Source organism: Arachis ipaensis, chromosome B06, assembly GCF_000816755.2.
Source record: "Arachis ipaensis cultivar K30076 chromosome B06, Araip1.1, whole genome shotgun sequence".
Lineage (NCBI taxonomy): Eukaryota > Viridiplantae > Streptophyta > Magnoliopsida > Fabales > Fabaceae > Arachis > Arachis ipaensis.
In genome coordinates, this window is record NC_029790.2 from 127,712,498 (window position 1) to 127,732,276 (window position 19,779).

General features: G+C 35.9%; 2 protein-coding genes across 4 annotated transcripts; one reads left to right on the forward strand and one right to left on the reverse strand.

Moving 5' to 3' along the window:
• Positions 1,547–5,682, forward strand: LOC107605204 (early nodulin-93). 2 transcript variants are annotated; one of them, XM_021105082.1, is made up of 4 exons: positions 1,547–1,863; positions 2,543–2,604; positions 3,034–3,109; positions 4,684–5,219. In XM_021105082.1, the coding sequence occupies exons 1-4, from the start codon at positions 1,752–1,754 to the stop codon at positions 4,794–4,796; spliced, it is 363 nt and encodes a 120-aa protein (XP_020960741.1). In that variant the 5' UTR covers positions 1,547–1,751; the 3' UTR covers positions 4,797–5,219. The 2 variants fall into 2 exon arrangements, with proteins under 2 accessions (XP_020960741.1, XP_016162475.1); XM_016306989.2 differs by lacking the exon at positions 4,684–5,219 and adding an exon at positions 5,245–5,682 and having other exon boundaries at positions 1,548–1,863.
• On the reverse strand, positions 6,009–12,480 carry LOC107605203. Of its 2 annotated transcripts, none has more exons than XM_016306988.2 (12): positions 11,984–12,480; positions 11,076–11,327; positions 10,867–10,962; positions 10,202–10,379; positions 9,982–10,050; positions 9,801–9,901; positions 9,584–9,676; positions 8,024–8,095; positions 7,677–7,796; positions 7,544–7,594; positions 7,179–7,367; positions 6,009–6,605 (listed from the first exon to the last, which is right to left on the reverse strand). In XM_016306988.2, the coding sequence occupies exons 1-12, from the start codon at positions 12,380–12,382 to the stop codon at positions 6,438–6,440; spliced, it is 1,788 nt and encodes a 595-aa protein (XP_016162474.1). In that variant the 5' UTR covers positions 12,383–12,480; the 3' UTR covers positions 6,009–6,437. The 2 variants fall into 2 exon arrangements, with proteins under 2 accessions (XP_016162474.1, XP_016162473.1); XM_016306987.2 differs by having other exon boundaries at positions 9,982–10,065.

Sequence of the window (19,779 nt, forward strand, 5' to 3'; positions counted from 1 at the left end):
CAGGAGTGCGTATTTCCACACACTCTAATCTAAAGTTGATTTTTGTTGGATTTGGATCAATTTAGTTAGACTTAATTGACAAAAAAACTTGTATGTACAACGGAATTATAAAACTAAAAATGAGATCAAAATATAAATTAAGATAAAAAAATTCATTATTTAAAATTGTCCATTTATTTTATTTTAGCATTTAACATTATTTTAATTTATTGTCAAAAATAATACTTTTTTAAATTTATTTATGAAAAATTCCTTTTTCTTTACGTAGCAAGTAGGGCTCATCCTTAAACGCTCCTTGCTAAGTAGGGAGTGCTGCACACCTTGTTAGTTGGTTAAATCTGAACTCTTCATTTATTATATTTTATTTGAATAGTCTGAATTTAAAAGGGCAACCTGTTAATCAGATTAACCACCTTTTTTTTTAATTTGAATTTTTTTTGTAAGTTTTACATATTGGGCTGAAGTCCAAAAAAAAAGCATATGAATATTAATTATAACATGTCTGTACAAAAAATAAATTTTTGGGCTTTAGAATTAAAATAAATAATTTTTATTATATAAATTTAATTTAAAAAATATATATACTCACTTAAAAGTATAATTTGTTTTTCTTATTTACATTTTAAATAGAAATAATATTTTTATAATATACTAAAATTAAATTTTATAATTTATTGTCTAATAATAAAAAAAATTCATACCAAGATGACTATAAAATCTTTGTTAAAGTATTTACTTTTTTCATAAAAAAAATTGAACAATAAGTTGTGTAATGATGTTTTTTAGCTTTACGAGGTAAGAGGATTAACTTACAATGATTTCAAGAAGGCAATGACGGTCATCAGACCAAGCTTAAAGAAAAGCAAGTGGAAAGAGCTGGAGTGCTGGAATGAAGAGTTTGGCTCTAATTGAACTTGCTTTTAACTCATCCTCTGGTGCATCATCATGTATGAATGTGCATATAAACCTCTGTTTACTTTAACCGAATCAAATATGACAAGGATATCAATTATCATGGTTGGTAGCTAAAATCATGATCAAATTAGGATGCTGCTAATTTATAAATGGCAACCCTAAAATGGAATAGATACCATTATTATTTCAAGCTTCATTTGTACATTTATACAATTTGTACATCTTTCTAAGGACAATAAATTTAATTTTTAGGACTCCAAGGTTGCCCATTCGAGCATATGAACTTTGAAACGATTATAGTTGATTTTATTGTAAACGAAGCCAAATTATATTAAGCGTGTTTTCTTTTGACAATAAACAATTTTAATACTCGTTGATTTTTTATCTTTAGCATGTGCCTTTTTTTTCATTCTTTTTTTGAGAAGTAAGTGTCCATTTAACAAAATTGATCATAAATATTTATTTATGTTACAAGATAAAGGAAGAAATTTACATGCAATATGTCTTTACATAAAATTAATATTTAAAAACGATTAAATAATTTAATAAATCTAACTAAATAATAATCTAATAATTTTCAACCCTCAATGAACATGAGCCTTCACCTGAATTAAAATTAAAATTTAAGAATGATTAGATTCCATTCAAGAAAATAATAATGAGATACTTCAAAATAATAACGCTTTGCCAGCCTAAGTTGTAAAGCTGTAATTCAATTTTGCTTTGTCGACCGTTGGCGGCGAGTGGCGAGCCACCACCTATAAAATAATAAGGCTTCTTACATTCAAAGAATCGAAGGAATCCTTCCTTATTGCTTCAAAATTCAAATAATAACAATGGGAATTCCGTCTGAACTGCGAGACATGTGGGTGTCCCGCAGAGAATCCTTCCTTATTGCTTCTCCCGCCGAAGAAAGGAAGATTGTTAGGACTAAGAAATGCACCCATGGTATGATTTCTCTTTTCTTTTCTTTATTATGTTGTTAGTAAACTGGATGCTTGAAAATCATGTAAAGTAGTTACTTTAGTTTTTGAAGATCTTGAGGGGGGCAAAAAATTGCTATTGCGTACTCAGATCAAATTTATGGCATCTTTGTTGATTATGTGATAAATTGTATTTGTGTTGAATCCAGATGTGTCTCTACCACTATGCCAACACCCTTGTTGGTTGTCACTGGTGATTTTGAAATTTGTTAATTTAATTATTTTATTTTATTATGGGGTAAGAACTTTTGTCCCTTCATTTCTTCTCTGGAAAAAATGCTTTCTGGTTATTGTATAGTCTACTTAGTTCTTTGTTAAAAAATTTCCAAACATAGCAGAGTAGGGGATGGCTATCTTTGATGCACAATGCATTAATAGTTAAAATGCAGGCTGGGTTTTGCTTGGTGAAATTGTTATGCACTAGTTGCAAACTTTCTTTTGATTGAAAAAAAATTAGTAAAATAACTGTTAAACTTGATCGGAGGTACTTCAGGTAATTGATGTTTGCTTTGCCATACAACAAAAGAAATCTACGCAGCATCCGTTGTCTTTGGGGCTTTTATCAACATAGTAACATTTTTATGATATCTTTCTAAATGTTGGTAGGGGCAATCGGAATTTGATAACAATTTTCTGATATGCAGAGGGTGTAATTGCTGGATTCAAAGCAGCTTCCGTTGCATGTGTTGCCAGTGCCGTGCCTACAGTATGTAATTTCATTTTGTTCAGGACTTGCTGATAAAGTTACTATCCTACATCTTTCTTTTTAATAATAAAGAAAACTTTTCAGTTAAAACAATACTTTTTCTTTTGATAAAAGCCTTGTATTTCTCTAGTTTGTAGGCATTTATGTTTGATTGCTTTCATGAATTTGTGGAAAAGAAACATGTTCTAATGTCTATATAGTGCTCTCTCCACCATTTAATACCCCACTAGTTGGCATTTGTTAATGTGTTCCATGACACCATGACTTAAAGGTCTTTATTGGTTTTCCTACCCTTACTGAGTGCATTGGCCTCGGCATGAATTGTGGTATCAGCCACTCAATGATAGGGGTTTATTCCACTAATTTACGAATGATAGGTTAGCCTACTAAAGTTTCTTTTGATTTAATGTTGCATTTTTCAAATTGCAGCTGGCTGCAGTTCGCATGGTTCCATGGGCAAAGGCAAACCTCAATTATGTTGCGCAGGCACTTATCATATCTGCTGGTAGGTTCTCAACTCTCAAGTTACATTTAAAGTTAAAGCTTATGTAGGAACTTCTGTCGTGGAATATTAAGGGAGACATTTTATTATGTTTTGTACTAACGGAAAAGCTTTTCATTCTTCCTGCATGGTTATGTGTAACTGATTATTTTATCGTTAACTTATATATTTTGATATTCTTTTGTCGAAATTTAACCTTAAAATTAATTGGCTGAAAGTAGTCTGTCAAGGGGTTGAATGTTGATGGTCAAATTTTGGTCACCTAGGTGCCTATGCTATGTTGTCTTGTTAATTTCTTCAATAGTCTCCAAATCCAATTGATTTGGATGTTCCTTTCGAAGATGATTGTTAGCTTTTCCCTTTCGGAATTCAATGGTCTGCTAAATTCTTAGCATTGTAGTTGGAAGGATCCTCTATTTTCAATTGGGAGGTTGGACTTTTCTTTTGTCTTGGCTTTCTAGCATTCCTTATCTGTTCTACCTCTTTTTTTGTATTTCGGTCGTTGTTGCCCAAGATATTGAAAGAAATATGCAGAACGTTGGACTACTGAGTACTGACTATCCTTATAAGTAACATGACATGCTCAAAACTGCAGATTTGTAATTGCTTCCTCCGCTGATCTGTTTTGTTTTGTTTGGATTTGTGATTCATCTATTTCTATATTTCTGGATTATATTGTCCTAAGGTCTTCCATTAGTTTCTCCATAGTTCTTGTTAACTCCAGACGTTTTTGCTTTTGTAAACATGACAAGGTTCTGTATCAATGCGTTAGGATCCTAGATATTGATATTGATGCTAAGAATGTCATATCTCATTTTTTGCCAATCCCCTAATAATGTTAACTCCATGTGTGTGTGAGAGAGAGAGAGAGAAAGAGGAATTTTAAAAAATGGAGAGTTTTAGAGGGGTTAACTTCACAGGCTGATTCTCTTTGCCTTGGTTCTGTTTTTCATCAATACACGACATTGTTATTCTCTTTTACTACTCCATGGCCAGGGTTATTATACAATGCTCATTGTTTAGAAAGAAACTTTAGCCAGTCAATGTGTTATCTATAACATAAAAACATTCCGTGAACCATACTCACTTTTAAAATTCAGATAACACTGCTCTTTTCAAAATTAAAAGTAGAAGGTAGAGAGCAGATCTTCTACATATTTGACTAACCCACCAAAAATACCCATGAAAGATCAATTCGCTGACAAGAGTAACCATAGAAGATCATAACAACCCAGATGTCCACAATTGTTGAGTTCCGTTTGTCAAATGTGACCAAGCGTTAGAAGAGTTTGTTAACATGTTAAAACATATCCACGCCCATTCCAATGTGGCAAGAGGATTTTCTTAGGTGGAATATTTTATTTTTTTCATGGAAATTGTATTTATTTACTTAATTAAAAGGAAATTCCTTACTCCTTCAAATTTCAATTAAACAAAGAATAGGAAGTGTCACCTCCCCTATTGAGCACGAATCTCAACCATGCACTAATAGAGGAGCTTTTGTTCTTCTTCTTTAGCTTAACCTTACGCTTGTCTAACTGTCAAACTCATAACTAACGTTCCATACCTTTCAAAAGGGGAAGCAGATGAACCATCTTTTAGGGTTGGCAACTGTCGAAGATTCCAACAACACAGCATACTCACCACAGTGACATCTTCCATCCAGAATTTTCTCCTTGTTCATCTTTGAAGTTGAAGCTCCTGAAAAGCTGCAACTTTTGCTTGTGGTTATTTTTCTCCTTGACATTGCTAAAATTCTTCCAACTATATTAGCGTGAGTAGCTGGGAATGATGGATGGCTGTGTCGGGAACGGTTTCACTTTGTGAACATTGGGCTCCAACAAAGAGCGAAGAATTAGGGTTCATATTGTTCCCAATTAGTACTAAATACACGTCAGCTAGCAATACATGCCAATGTGAAAGAAAACTGCCCACGTAAAGTACTTTGGTTAGTTTTGTAACGGGATTAAACTTATGTGGGTATGTCATGGGTTATGATCTTCTATGGTTATCCTTGTCAGCGAATCAATCTTTCATGCGTACTTTTGATGGTTTAGTCACTTTTTTTTATTTAGTTTGATTCTGTGATTGAATAAATTTGAAGTTTGACATTTGTCTCTGGTGTGGTTGGCGAACAGCCTCCATTGCGGCATACTTCATCACCGCTGACAAAACTATCTTGGAATGTGCGAGACGAAATGCTCAGCTTGAAGATTCGTTAAGAAACACCAGACAATGACAATGCTACTTGCGATAAAGGATGAGCAGGCCTACTGCGAAGTTTCGAATCTACTGCTGTGCTTCTAATGTGTTGGAAGTTATATTTCTCAAATAAAGTTTAATGTATTGTGCAATAGACTGAATAGAGTAGTATAGCGGAATTGCATCTCCCTTTGTTTGGCTTCAGAAACATACAATTTTTAAGAACGTAGAGTTGGTGACTCATTTTGGTGGTAGCTTTGGTTGCCATTTCTACTCGGAAAAATGTTGTATTGTGTCTTACATGAAGAAAAATTCTTATTTCCTGTGTGGTATGAATCAATTTCTTATTGATATATGAAATAATGCCTCTTTCATTATTCCTACAACCATTATGGTGTATAATTTACCAGGAAACTATCGTATCGCCTTGGTATCTAAAGAAACTTTGTTAGCGATGCATGTTTGTATCTCTATATATTTCCTAATTTTAGTGTAGTGAGTGCATGTGAGTTAAAGAATTAATTAATTGATTCTAGTGTAGTTGAGCTTTTCAATGCAATGCATTTCTTAGGAGAAAAAATTTTAAAATTTCTATTAGTGGTAATCTTAACCGATTTCCTAATAATACTTGTTAGCAAAAACCTTAAATTAACAGGGATTTCAGTATCAATGAACAATCGCAATTATAAACTTAGAAAGATAAATTAAATAGATACATTGATTGTGGCTAAACTTTTGATAATGGGTACATTCATAAAATTTGACAATAGTCTATATTGCCCTTAGGGCCTTTCACTACAAATTTCAACAATCCACCTAAATTATTTATCATGCCAAATGCATATAGCCCTAAACAAAACTCATCAATCTGCTACAATTACAGCATGTGATTCCTTTCTTTAATAGATATTGTGAAAGAGAAAGCACAATTGACATGACATGCCTCTTGAGGCATAAAACCTTTGTTATACTCAAAGGAATGAATAGTTATAAAAATTCTTCCAATGATTAATACAAATAAAATGGTACAATTTCTTCATCTCTAACCTTTTCCTTTTAATTGGTGTTTATGTTGTAGACTCTTCTATTCTAGTATTGGTATAAAATGCCTAATATAGTTTCCAGCATCTCAGAATGCATACCGGTAGATAGCGTCTGCTACCCCATCTTCATCATTGCTGCAACCAATTATGTTGGCCACAGCTTTCGTCTTCTCTGCTCCATTGCTGAGTGCAATGCCTACAGAAGCTAACTCGAGCATCTCGACATCATTTTCTCCATCACCAATAGCCATTATCTACATTTGTATGATTTGGAGTTCAGAAAAGCTAAGATGGAGGTCAATATTGCCACATTGTAATCTATTAGAATTTAGAAATATAATAGTATTGACACCTCAAATCAGCAGTTGTACTATTTTGCCCCAAAAGGTATTAAACTCAATTTTTACGACAATTTTATGAGTAATCTTCTAGAGAACTATTGACTCCATGAGCATGATTCAAGTTCGCCAAAATTGTTCGACTTTAAGGAAAGTCGAGTTTGACTACATTGATTGCCATGTTTACCAAACAGAGAAGTTAATAACTTCATAGTTTAGGGGGCTCCATACATGATACTTTATGTCCATAACGATGTTATGACTATCTTCTCTCCAAAGCACAATAAACTAAAAAAAATAAACGACAGTTATATGCAGCAGCATGTGCAGTGTGCAGAAATAAGTTTGATTAGCAAAACTGTAAGCATTGTCATTCAGCTGCCTATACTATATTAGTTCTGGACTTCTGATAGTATCACTAATATCATATGTCTTTGTCTCTCCTAAACAATGACAAGAATACTTTTGACATATAGATATTTGTGGTACCTCCTTAGGAGTCACCCCAAGATGATCTAGCAACATTTTCACCCCATTCCCTTTGCATGTTCCCAATGGAACAATCTCCAGCATATCTGGCACAGCTTGAACAACAGTTGCACGATCTTTTGTTGCCTCTGACCAGTATGGCCGTATAGTACTAGCCACACTCTTCGCAGTGTCTAAGAAAATCATTTTCTGCAGAAACAAAAATAAGCTTTAGCAACGTACAAATGCATCTGCACGCTTCCATGCATGTGTGCTTGTGTGTGTCTGCAGGTGTATTAATGAATTGCAAACTTTTCTATTCAGAATCCATGCACATGGTGATCAGACACTGAAACAAGGGAGTAGGGATGTATCCTAGTGGATACCTGTATGTCAGCGGAAGCCAGAAGATGTTCGATGGAAGGCATGATCTCAGCCTGCAAAGATTTTTTGCCTAAGACACAAAGTGATGGGAACATTTAATGAAAGGGATCATACAGGATTCTGAAAATGAGGTACCTTTGGTTCATGGTATGTTGTATGCAGTGAATCAACAAGTGGGTCATGAAAAAGGGTGAGGCAGCGGCCTTCACAGAATGCAATAAGTGGAATCTTATTCTCCAATGAGTAAATACATGCCTGCAAGATAAAGGGGCCAATTATTTCATGCATACAACACCAAGAATTTTCCAGCAACGCAAATAAATATTTTAACTAAATTTTAGATTTGAAACTTGAAGCCATCAACTATCAAAAATCTTAAGTATCTTCAGGGTCCTAGAATAACATACATATGTAACATGCTTGATGTGGGTAACAAAAATACACATTCAAGTGGAAGATAAAAAGGAGAACTAATAAATTACCTCTCGACAAACGCTCAGATCTAAGTTGCTCCTAAATATTTCCTTCCCTTGTCTACCATAAACAAGCAACCCCTGGAATCATTGGTGCAAGGAATTTTAAGGAACAAAATATGCCCACAATTCAAGACAAACTACAATCTAAAATAAAGAAACTATGGAAGAATGAAAACCACATACAAACTAAAATTCAAACATTTCATACCGTTTGTCAGTTATTCAACTAAATATGAGGTTAAATTAATCAAATAATTGATTTGCATATTATATAGTTAACTACATAACCTTGTAGTTCCTGTCATGCTTGTAACACCTATAATAGAAGAAGAAAAAAATAACCAATGATACACATTCGATGGCTGAAACTTTTTCTCCACCAGATGCAGTGCATTATCATGACCTTATGGGCTTTGTTAACATGTTCACCACTAGGTCGGTGAAAACAAAGGGAATAGAATGAAAAGGGAAGGAAAGTGGACAGATTCCCACATTAAGATCTTTTTTCTTTTTCAGAAAATATAGATGGAATGGAATTGAAGGGGCCAAAATAGATTCTTTCTCATGTTATATATCAATTCTTTATGAATACTTTATTTATAAAACTCACTAGTTTATCTCTATGACTACACCTAAAATTGAATAACATTTAGGAGACCATAATTCTTGCACCTCTAATAACTAACATTTGGGAGAGAAGCCCTGAGTAGGGTTAGGTGCATTGCGTCTACTTGGTGAAAGGTGCATTTTTTGAGGTGTATATCTATCAAAGATGTTGAGATTGGAAAGTATTTCTCTTTGGATGGTTTTTATTTTTCTAATCCTAATCTTTTGTATCAAGAATCTTTGGTCCACCATGCTTGCTGTAATATCCTCCTTGTTGATATAATATCTCTTTTATCGGGGAAAAAAAAAGGGAATAAGAATACTATGTCATACAAGGGTAACAAAGAGGGTAAAGAAAATAGAAAAATAAAATAAAAAAAATGAGTGGAGTCTAACTCAACCACAGAATCCAGTCCATTAAAAAGGGGTTTTCTAAGTACTTATAAAGGCAGCCATCACTCTAGCCAATCAGAACATCTGTGTCTCTACTGTTCTCATGCCTAACAATGAACTTTGTGAAATTTGTAAAAGTATACATTTAATGGTGGCCAAATATAATGTGTAGCATAGTCTTTTATACTATCTCGGAGTTGAGTGAGACTTAAAACGAAACTAAACTAAACCCAAAAGTTACCTCTATGGAATAGGGCTGTCCATAGAAATTGACTGCAATGGAGTGACGATTTCTCTCTTATCCATCCTTGAATATCAAGTAAGAGTGAATTATCATAACTATATACAGTTTCCACCAAAAAACATAAATAGGTAACTAGATACAGTAATAATATGCAGTAAACTTTGTCGGATTATTTTATGGCAGCTTCTACATGCCTCTACTCCTGTATACAAAATTCTTACACACACACGAGTTCAAAATACTGAATCATGCTTTCAACCACACATATGGACTTCCTTCCCAAACCAAGCAATATAATTATCAAAAGGGGATATAGAAGTAACCTGTAAGAAAACCCCAGGAGAAAATTCTGAAACAATCCCATCTTTTCCAGCTAAATCCACCATCTTAAAAACATCTATCACAGCTGGACGAGCCTATTTACCAAATGTCCCGAAATAATGATGAGAAGATTATTAAACCATCTCCATAACATCTATATTAGAAAGTAAATCATTCTAACACAATACCCTAAGAAACCATTGATCAATTTCATCTTACTTTTCCAGTAGCTATCACAATTTTCACACCCCTTGAAGTGGCCTCTCTCAAGGCCTGGGCAGTTGCAGGACTGATTTGACTTTTGCTGTTAAGCAGTGTTCCTTAATGTGAAATAGGAATGTATTAAAGCTAAGAAAAATGATGAGAAATATCAAATAAGTATGTTTGCTTATGATCTTACCATCCATATCGCAGAAGATATAGCTGAACTTTGGTTTGTAAAATCTAAGACTGCCATCTTTCTTCCTGTCTTTTGACAGTTGATCTGTAAGATTATTTCCCCACATACTTTTATATATGCAAATGACACTTATTTGGATTAGAGGGAAGCATATAAAACAAATAAATAAATAAATAGAAGTTGAGAAATGCTGAAAGTACTACTAAGATAGTACAATTACCATCAGAACTGTGATGGTGGGAAGTTGAATTTATTTCAGCTTCATGTGTGCTCTTTATTAGCCCTTTTCCTTTCCATCCAAGACTCTTTAAAAGAAGCTCCTCCTCTTTCTCCATTTCTACTTCAGCCTCTTCACTTAATTCATGATCAAATCCCAAAAGATGTAACAAGCCATGAACCTGAAAAGTTATTTAATCACTATTCTCAAGTCACTGTTCAGCATATACACATCATACCAGCTTATTTAATTTCCTTTTTTTCCCTTTCAATTTCACTAAAAAATAAAAATGTAGACATCATGTTTGTCTTTTCCATTTTGATTTGATATGAAACTGAGCTGCCATTTCTGAAAATACTGAAAACCACAAATTCTCAGTTTTAGCATCTTACTTTTGACTGTTGCCATCTTTTAAATTCCAACCAAATCTCAAATGTTTTTTTTCCCCATGCTTTTTATTTATACCGATTTCCTTCTCGGTGTACAGCTAAAATAGTAGAACCCAGTTGTTGAAGAACACTGGGAACTTGGTCATGATTTTTTCTTGCTTGAATTTAAGACCAGGGAGGGTATGAATTAAATGAAAAAACATGGCAGAAACACAAATGGAAGAAAATTAAATGAGATATTTTTCATGAAACCAAGTAATATCATCAAACCAAACCAACCATGAGGATACGGATCTCATCAACAAGAGTGTGCCCTCTTTCCTCTGCTTGTCTTGCAGCTGTCTCAACAGAAATTACAATATCACCCAACATTAGCTGCAAATATCACAATTATCAAGCACTTAGCATTCCGGGTAAGTTGTACAACTTTTATTAATTGGCATCAACACTGTCACTATTTGTAATCAGCTAGAGAATGCAGTTCTTACAATTGGCAGCTTAAGACCAGGAATATGTTGTGACATTGATAGAACATCAGTAGCACGATCCTCATCTCTCCATTCCTTATTAAGTTTTCGAATAAACTCATCATTGCAAAGAAGCAATGATAATTCTACGCTTTCAAACCCACCAACATCATCTATAGCAGCATCTCTAGTTTTATACCGTGAATCTTTCAAACCATCAAATGCAAGCTTCATTGCCATTGGAGCATTCAGACGAAGCAGTTCCGCAATGCTCTGCACTCAGATAAAACATTTGCACAGGATTTCAATCAACCACAGAAATAACTAACCTACTTCAAGGCATCACATTATTAATTTTTTTCTTGTTTTTATATTTTTTCATGTCAATACTCTCTGCTCAACATCATACAATCTCCTTATTTCTTGGGATTGCAAAAGTAGAGTGCAACAATTTAGCTCATCAAAATAGAAACCCAAAAACTTACATGTACCAGTCAATTAGTAGGTAACTTTCAGCAAGTGAAATTGTAATTCATAAGAGACATGCAAATAGTTTTTATTTAGAGTTTGATTTCTATGCTATGTCAATTTAAAATTCTCTTCCATTGTCGTCCAATCAATGATGTTACTGAGACAAAAGCAGTAAAGTTTCCACAGCTAGCTATCTTAAAATTAAACCACTCTTATCTATGCTAACAACACTTGAATGGAGGTCAGTGTGCAAAGAAATTAAACTCATTTTCCTCATTTTTTTTTTCTTCAAGACACTGCCACTAAGAGTGTGTTTGATTCGAGCCAAAATATCACTTTTTTAAACAGAAAAGTAATTTTTCAATTCACAAAATTACATTTCCTTTTCAAACTCCAAAGCAATAGCACCCTAAATAAATAAATTTTCTGAAAAACATAAAAATTGGAGTATTCAGTACCAAGACTTCAGGATCATCAGGCAAATCTTCTTCGATGCAAATATCAACGCAGAGTTCTAACTCCTTTGGTTTCGCTTTCGCCTTCGGCGCTCGCCTCCTCAGCTTCCGATACTCCCTCTGCCCCGCGCGTACCGCGCCAACCAATCCCAACCGCTTCTTCTTGGCTTCGTTTCTTTCGCACAGAGCGTGGAACCCACGAGCGAAGAGCGAAGAGCATTTCGAAGGCAGAGAAAGGGAAGAACGGCGAGAGTTAGATGGAGTAGCGAAACGGGAATAATGCAAAGAGGAAGAAGAGGTATAATGGCATTGGGTGGAGCACGTGATGGCACGTGGCATGATTCTTTGTAGATGAGATTGAGAGTGAGGGCGGAGAAGGAGTTGAGAGAAGCGGGGAAGCATGTCATGAACAAGGTATGGTTCGGAGGTAACGTTGAGTACGTGACACTCACCCCGGACACCAATATCCTATCGATGACCTTGAGGGTACCTAGAGGAATTCAGAACAAGTTTGGGGCGGGATTGTAAATATAAGCGTTTTGCATAAAACCCTAATGTACTCAGATTTTTTATTTTAATAAATAAATTAATTATAATAATTATTGAAATAAATAATTTAAAAAATATTTATCGAAATAAATATTCCTCTCTTGCAGATAATTTTGCATGTATAAGACGGATAGACACAAAATGTATATATCTCGTTTATAGTGTAAACGAGATATATGTATTTTTTTTTTAATTTTGAAAATAATAAAAAAATATTAACATTATCAATAATCCAACTAGTAGTAGTACATAAAAAAGTTGGTAGAAGAGATTAAAATAGATATATTTAATCAATTAGTACTCAAAAAGGTTGATGGGATAGTGGAAAGAAAATTGAAATGCTTATCTCTCACGTTATCTGTCACTTTCAATTTTCTTTTTACTATCCCATCAATCTCTCTTAACAATTAGTAAATTATTTTTATTTTTTAAATTTAAATCAATTCAATTGAATTATAATTTAATTTAAAAATTTTTAAAATTGATATGTTTGATGATTTGATCAATTAATACTGAAAAATAATACATAATAAATTTTAGTTGTTAAAAACTCATATATGTTGTTAGGAGAGAGCGGGAACGAGTGTTTGAGGGCGAAACACAGTGAGGATGACGGCCATGCCGTCGGAAGAGATAAGGGGGAGAGTGTGGGTGGGGTGCATCCTACAAAGATCTCCTTTAGAGATAAAGTCATTGGTCCAGAGAAATCGAAAGCGTTTACACTTGCAGGATCTCTATCTGGGGATAGTATAGCCCACGGTGGTGGGTAAGCAGGGCGATTCCCAACCTCCGTGTGTAAACTTCACTGAAGAAGCCAAGCTTTGTTTGGCAGAGCCTTATCGAGAAGCTTTAGTGATCAAGGTTCTTGATAAAAATTATAGTTACACAGCTCTTTCACACAAGTTTCGGATGGTTTGGCGCATCAAAGGTGGCTTTGATCTGCTTGATGTGGGATTTGGGTACTTCATGGTAAAATTCGATGCATGTGAAGATCGTGAGAAGGTCATGCTTGGTGGCCCGTGGTTGATTGAGGGGCACTATGTTACTGTAAAACCGTGGGATATAGATTTTCGGCTTCGGGTCTACGCTTGTATGGGTTCGGATTTCGGGGCTCCCAATCTGGTGCTATCAGGAACAGGTCATGATGCGCATTGCTTCTGCAATAGGAGTTCCCATCAAAGTGGACTTAGCCACTAAGTTGACTGAGAGAGGACGATATGCCCGAGTATGTGTTCAAATAAATTTAGGACTGCCAGTGATCAAACATATCATTGTGGAAGGCGTAACTCATGTAGTGGAGTATGAAAGTTTAAATTTAATTTGTAACTCTTGTGCACGTTATGGTCACGATATGGCACAGTGCTTGGGTAGAGACTCTAGGGAAGGAAAGAGTGTTGATTCCGATGCCACCAAGCCACGGGACGGTACAAAGGCAGTGCCACATTCTGAGACCAAAATTCACAATTCAAATGAAGTAGAACCTAATGTGGTAGGTGGCGTTACTGGCGAGAATCCTGCATCGAATTTGCAAGAGGATTTGGAGGCTAATAATTTGGAAGAAAATAATGTTGAGGAGGCTTGCATGCATGATGAACCAGGCTGTAGGGGTGTGCATGGGCCGGGTGAAACCGGGTTTGATGTGACCCAGACCCGATCCGAAATATATATCGGGCCTATTTGTTAGACCCGAACCCGACCCTAGACCCGATGAAACCTATACACTTTCGGGCCACGATTATACCGGGTAAAAATCGGGTGAAAACCGGGCCGTTAACATTATATTACCTTGATACATTCTTGTAAGTTAGCATGTAAAATATCCAAATTTCCAAGACTCCAACCATTATTTGACATGGTAAAATTCACTTAGAAAAATATAATAAGAAGTAACTCTTCTCTAAAATTAAAGTATAACCATAATCAATACTAATATTGTCTAATAATACCAAATATTTAAATCAATACAAATAATACAAAATTATGCATTAGTCTAAAGTCTTATGCATTTTAAACATAAAACATTAACTTATAGTCTTATATATAATGACTAATAACACAAAATATTAAGGTTTACAATACTTAAATTTCACATAATAATAGCCATCATCCATCACTAATAACACAAAATATTAATTGTGTATGATGACCGGGCCACCGGGCCGATTTCGGGTGACCCGAGCTATGGCCCGGACCCGACCCGAAATAATGACTGGGTCTACTTTTGAGACCCATACCCGGCCCTAGACCCGATGAAATCACATCAAATTAGCCCCTAAAGTGTTCGGGACCGGGCCAGGTCTTCGGGCCGGGCCGGGCCATGCACACCCCTACCAGGCTGGGAGCAAGTTGTGAGGAAAGGTAAAATCAAGCTGGGTCAGAAGTAATCTAATAAGGTCCAAAGAGGCATTCAATCAAGAACCAATTCGGGTAGAGTAATCAGGCCCACCATTCACTTCTCTCACACGAATGGATCCAGCTCCTATCGAGTTAGGGTCGGGTCACGAGTCAAGGTCGGACACAGCGCTTTCCGTGTTGGTGAGATCTCGATTGTAAGACCCAGAACTTTTGAAAAGTCATTACGAACTAATTTCAAATTATATATTTATTTATTTACAGTTTTAAGTTCATAAATTATTTTATAGAAGATAATTAAAGGTAGTTTTGATTAATTGGATTTGAAATTAATTAAGATTTCTATCCAACTCTAATTTTGGATTATTTTCCTATTTACTATTTAAAGTCTTAGAAATTCAATAATAATGATGTTTGAAAAATTAAATTAGAGTTTTATCTAATTTTTTAATTATTGAATTAATTCTTATATTTATATTATAAAATTAGTAGTTGTAGAATAATAAGATTTTTATATAATACCTTTATAATTAAATACTTTGAGTCTTGTTAATAAAGAAAATTAATTTTATTATCTTATAATTTCAATTAGAGTACTTGATTTCAAGCCAAATAGTATTTTGATACAATTAAAGTAATTTTAGAGATTCAATTAGCTTCCAAATTAAACCTCAAAATCCTTAGTTCTATATACAAACCCTAACCTAATTAATCTATAATTTTTTCCTTTACCCCCAAGAAAACCCAGCAGCTTCAGACAAATAAAGAAAAGAGAGTCAGAGGGGGGGGTGGAAGAAGGGAAGAAAGGGAGGTGAAGAAGAGGAGCGAACCGAGGGAGAAGAGGAGGAGAAGAGAGAGGCTGCGCCGACGCCACTGGTTCTCGCCACCACCGCCGACGCCACTGAAGTGAGGAGGCACCGAACTGCTGCACGCGGGAAGCCGTGCTGTCGCCGCCATCGCCGCCATCGCGGAGCCCGACCCTGCGCCTCGCCGTCGTGTTGCTATTAAGGGAGAAGGGAGCGCGAACGACAGCCACGAACGGAGAAGAGAGCGCGCATGCAGAGGAGGTGAAGTCGTCACTGTCACCGTCGCGTGAGGAGTCGCCGCCGTGCCCAGCCGTCGTCGCCGCCGTTCCTCCACCGTCACCGAAGCTATTGGGCTCGCCGTCGATGCACCCATGTTGCTGCTGCGTCGCCGGAGAATGCAGATGAGGCCTCTGTCTTCTTGGGTTTTGATTGTTGCTAGTTACTCGACCGTACGCCAGTCAGAATCGGGCCAGATTTATCGGTAACCACTTCCTCCATTCTTGAATTTGTTTCATTTTTATTTTGCTCCGCTATTCTGATTTTGCTGGTATTTTTGCTGTCTTACTAATCAGAATGGTGTTATTGCCACTAGAACGGATGCACAGGTCCCTGATTCTCTTCCTTGTTGCTCCATCGTTCTGTTTTCTATAGCTGCAGTAAGTTATTCTAACCTTGATATCCTTACCGCTGTTATTCTGCTATAGATTTTTGAGAATTTTGTGATGTTGACGTTCTAGGGTGGAGTTCTAGTAATTGCATGGTTAGAATAGAAGCAGTTTCTGTTGTTGTGGAAGTGAACGGAGCGGCGAATGCAGCTGCCGTTGAATGCGAGTTGAGAGGAAAAGGTTTCTTGGACGTATTTGATTTATGGGTTTTGATTATTCGAGGTAGGGGCGCTTTTCTTAAACTTGATTTACCTTCCAGAGTTGTTATAAATCGATATTAATGCGTAAGATAGATTTTTGTGATTTCGTAAGTCTTATGAATTGAATTGAGTTGTTTTGGATGAATGAGATTATTAATTTGATTGATAAACTGATCGATTGAGAAAATTGGATATTTGGATTAGTTGATTGATGTTGTTAAAGTGGTTTTCTTTGAATTATTAGAAAAGATTTATTATTGCCTTTTAGGTTAATTTTGGAAACGGTTTGATTTTAGAAAAGATTTAATATTAAAATTTGATTTGATATTAAACCCAATTTGATATTGGAATTTGATTTTAAAATAAATTTGGGAAAAGACTTGACATTTGAAAACGGGTTATTTATTGAGAATGATTTGCTATTTTGGAAATGATTCGAAAAGTGTTTGAGGGATGGTTTGGTTTGAAACTGTTTGAGAAGACCGAGAATTCTTAACTATTAATTGATGCTGTTGGTTGAAGTCGGTTTAAATTGTGATTTATAGGATTGGTTGATTGAATTCTGGATTTTGTAATTTCCTTGGGTTGAGTGCTGTTGTTGTGATAATAGTTATTGAAAGTGATTTGACTGATTAACAGGTGTTTGGTTTGTTTTGGTTGGGACCCGAAAAGGGTGGCAGAATCCGAGTTTTAGAGGAGATGCTGCCGAAATTTTATAAAATTGGAAGTTTTGTTTGAAGTAATTGTTTAAAAAGATTTAGTTCTTAAACGTTATTTGTTTCAGATTTATTTATTTAGAAAAGAAAGAATTATGTTTTGAATTGAGATTGTTGATTAACGAAAAGAAGGATGTTGAATGAATTTGGAAATGGGATATGGATTGACGAATGATGATGATATTGAGAATGTTGATGAATGATGAATGAATTATTTATGTGGCTTATGAATTTGAAATATCTGAGATACGAGGTTCTCTGGATTAAGTTCCGTGGCTTGCCACCACGTGTACCAGGTTGAAAACTCGATACTCTGTTGACCCTGCGACGTAAGTGTAACCGAGCACTATATAAATTCCCGAGAATGTTACCCCCATTGAGAAATATTGATTATTTGAGAAAAAGCTATGCATAGACTCTTGGGGATGCACGTCGGGGGACAGTCTAAGGACAATTCAGACTTGTCGGGTTGGCTGGATAACCGACAGATGAGCCTCATCAGCCATAGGACAGGCATGCATCATGTGCATTTGCATGTTTTGCTTGGGTTTGAACTTATTTTGGTTTGCCTAATTGCTAAACTGTTCTTAACTGCTACTTGAACTATTTGCTGTAACTGCTACCTACTTGTGCTTTCCTTGTCTGTCTTGCCTGTGTTTGTCCTGACGTGCTACATTTGAGAATGAACTTTAGTGCTGATTAATAACTGTGTTGTTTGATTGCGTGGTTGGTTTCTGATTGAGATTTTCTTATATTAAAGGAAAGGTTTCGGATTCCTGAAAGATTAAACATTGTTTCTCTAAAAAGGTTTTGAACGATTACCTATTGGTTTTTAAAAGATTCATAAGGCAATGATAATCACTAAGCTTGAAAAAAGTTTTCTTATTAAATATCTTCTTATGACAACTTTGAAACTCCGTGGTGAGATCGTGTGGTTAGGTTCTCACCCCCCTACAGCTTTACCTTTTCAGGAACCGGAAGAAGAAGCATTAAGAAGAGTTATACTGCGTTTGGTTTATATGCTGTTGTATTAATTAGATTTATTTCTTCCCTCGTTTTTGTTACTACAAGTTTGTAAGAGGGATAGGAATTGTATGTTTTATATGTATAATATATTGAGTTATTATGTAAGAAGTCTTGTATATGAATCTATGCCTGCTTGTATTTTTCTTAAGATAAAGTATTTATTTCTGGTTTTCAAAGGATTCAGTGATACAGTGTCGAGTCACAGGCTCCTATTTTATTATTTAGTATGTAAAGTAGTCGTAATACTTCTTGCTATCAGAGTAGCGCAGCCGGAACCGTGACTTCTGATAGTGTGGGTGTTACATCGATCTCCTCAACCCGACATACCCCAGTGCCTTGCGGGTCCTCTCTCCGGAAACGACCAAGGCCGGGGTCCCTACAGAGCTCGCCAGTTGAGAAGAATGGAGGCACGGTGGTGGAAGCATCGTCATGTCTTCCTGCAACCGTGAAGGAGGGTGTTACCCTGGCGGTTCCATTGGAGAAGGAAGGCGCATTGCCGGCTGTTACTGCGTCGGTAGGCGGGATTAAGGAGATATTCCATGGAGATCCGGCAAACCTGAAGGTCACGGGAGTCACTTCCGCTAGGCAAGCCTTGGTTTGAGGTTGGTGAAGCACTTTGATTTCCTTGTTTTATATTTTTATATTTTATATGATGGATAGTTTAAATATAATAGCTTGGAATATTAGGGGTGCTTCTAATAAGTTAGCCCGGGTGAATTGTAAAGAGCTGGTTAGGAAATTTAAACCTGTAATTTTTATTGTGGTTGAAACTCACTGTCCTTTTCAACACTTGAAACTGTTCTGGGAAAGACTTGGTTATCACCCTATTGGTATAGTGGAGGCGTCAGGACATAAGGGGGTATCTGGTTCCTTTCTGCAATACAGGGTGTTCACTGCAAATGGATTGATGCTTTTGATCAGTGTGTTATAGTTGAGGTTCAGGTAAATAATGTGATTTGGAGGTGCAGTGGTATCTATGGTAGTCCTCAATTTAATACCAGAGTTCTGCTATGGGATTATCTTGTTACTCAGTCTTCGTCTTTCTGCGGGCCACGGATTGTTCTTGGTGATTTTAATGAAGTACTATTCTCTCATGAATCTAAGGGTTGCCTCTTCTCGAGTCGTCATGCAGATCGGCTTGCTGCCTCTCTAGGGGATAGTAATCTGTTTGACTTGAAGACTATTGGAAGATAGTTTTCTTGGTACAGAAGGGCTAAAAATTGTATTGAGGTGGCGAAAAAACTTGACCGGGTTTGTATCAATAGTGGCTGGCTATCTCTCTTTCCAGAGGCTTACGCAGAAATTTTAAATAGGCTTCATTCTGATCATTGTCATATCCTAGTACACTGTACAGGTCGTCCCCAACCGAAAAAGAATAAACCTTTTCGGTTTATTGCAGCTTGGGCAACTCATCCGGGGTACAGAGATATTGTGAACCAGTCATGGCAGGCTGGCTACAGAGAGATGCATGGCAAGCTTTCAGAA

What these genes read in the sequence shown, in the direction of transcription:
- LOC107605204 (XM_021105082.1), top strand. Translation starts at nt 1,752, where the DNA reads ATGGGAATTCCGTCTGAACTGCGAGACATGTGGGTGTCCCGCAGAGAA. An exon ending in TTGCCAGTGCCGTGCCTACA is followed by an intron (nt 2,605 to 3,033) that starts GTATGTAATTTC and finishes TTCAAATTGCAG; the next exon opens with CTGGCTGCAGTTCGCATGGT. An exon ending in GGCACTTATCATATCTGCTG is followed by an intron (nt 3,110 to 4,683) that starts GTAGGTTCTCAA and finishes ACCTTTCAAAAG; the next exon opens with GGGAAGCAGATGAACCATCT.
- LOC107605203 (XM_016306987.2), bottom strand. Translation starts at nt 12,382, where the DNA reads ATGCTTCCCCGCTTCTCTCAACTCCTTCTCCGCCCTCACTCTCAATCT. An exon ending in TTGTGATAGCTACTGGAAAA is followed by an intron (nt 9,677 to 9,800) that starts GTAAGATGAAAT and finishes TTTGGTAAATAG; the next exon opens with GCTCGTCCAGCTGTGATAGA. An exon ending in ATCTGAGCGTTTGTCGAGAG is followed by an intron (nt 7,797 to 8,023) that starts GTAATTTATTAG and finishes TTTATCTTGCAG; the next exon opens with GCATGTATTTACTCATTGGA.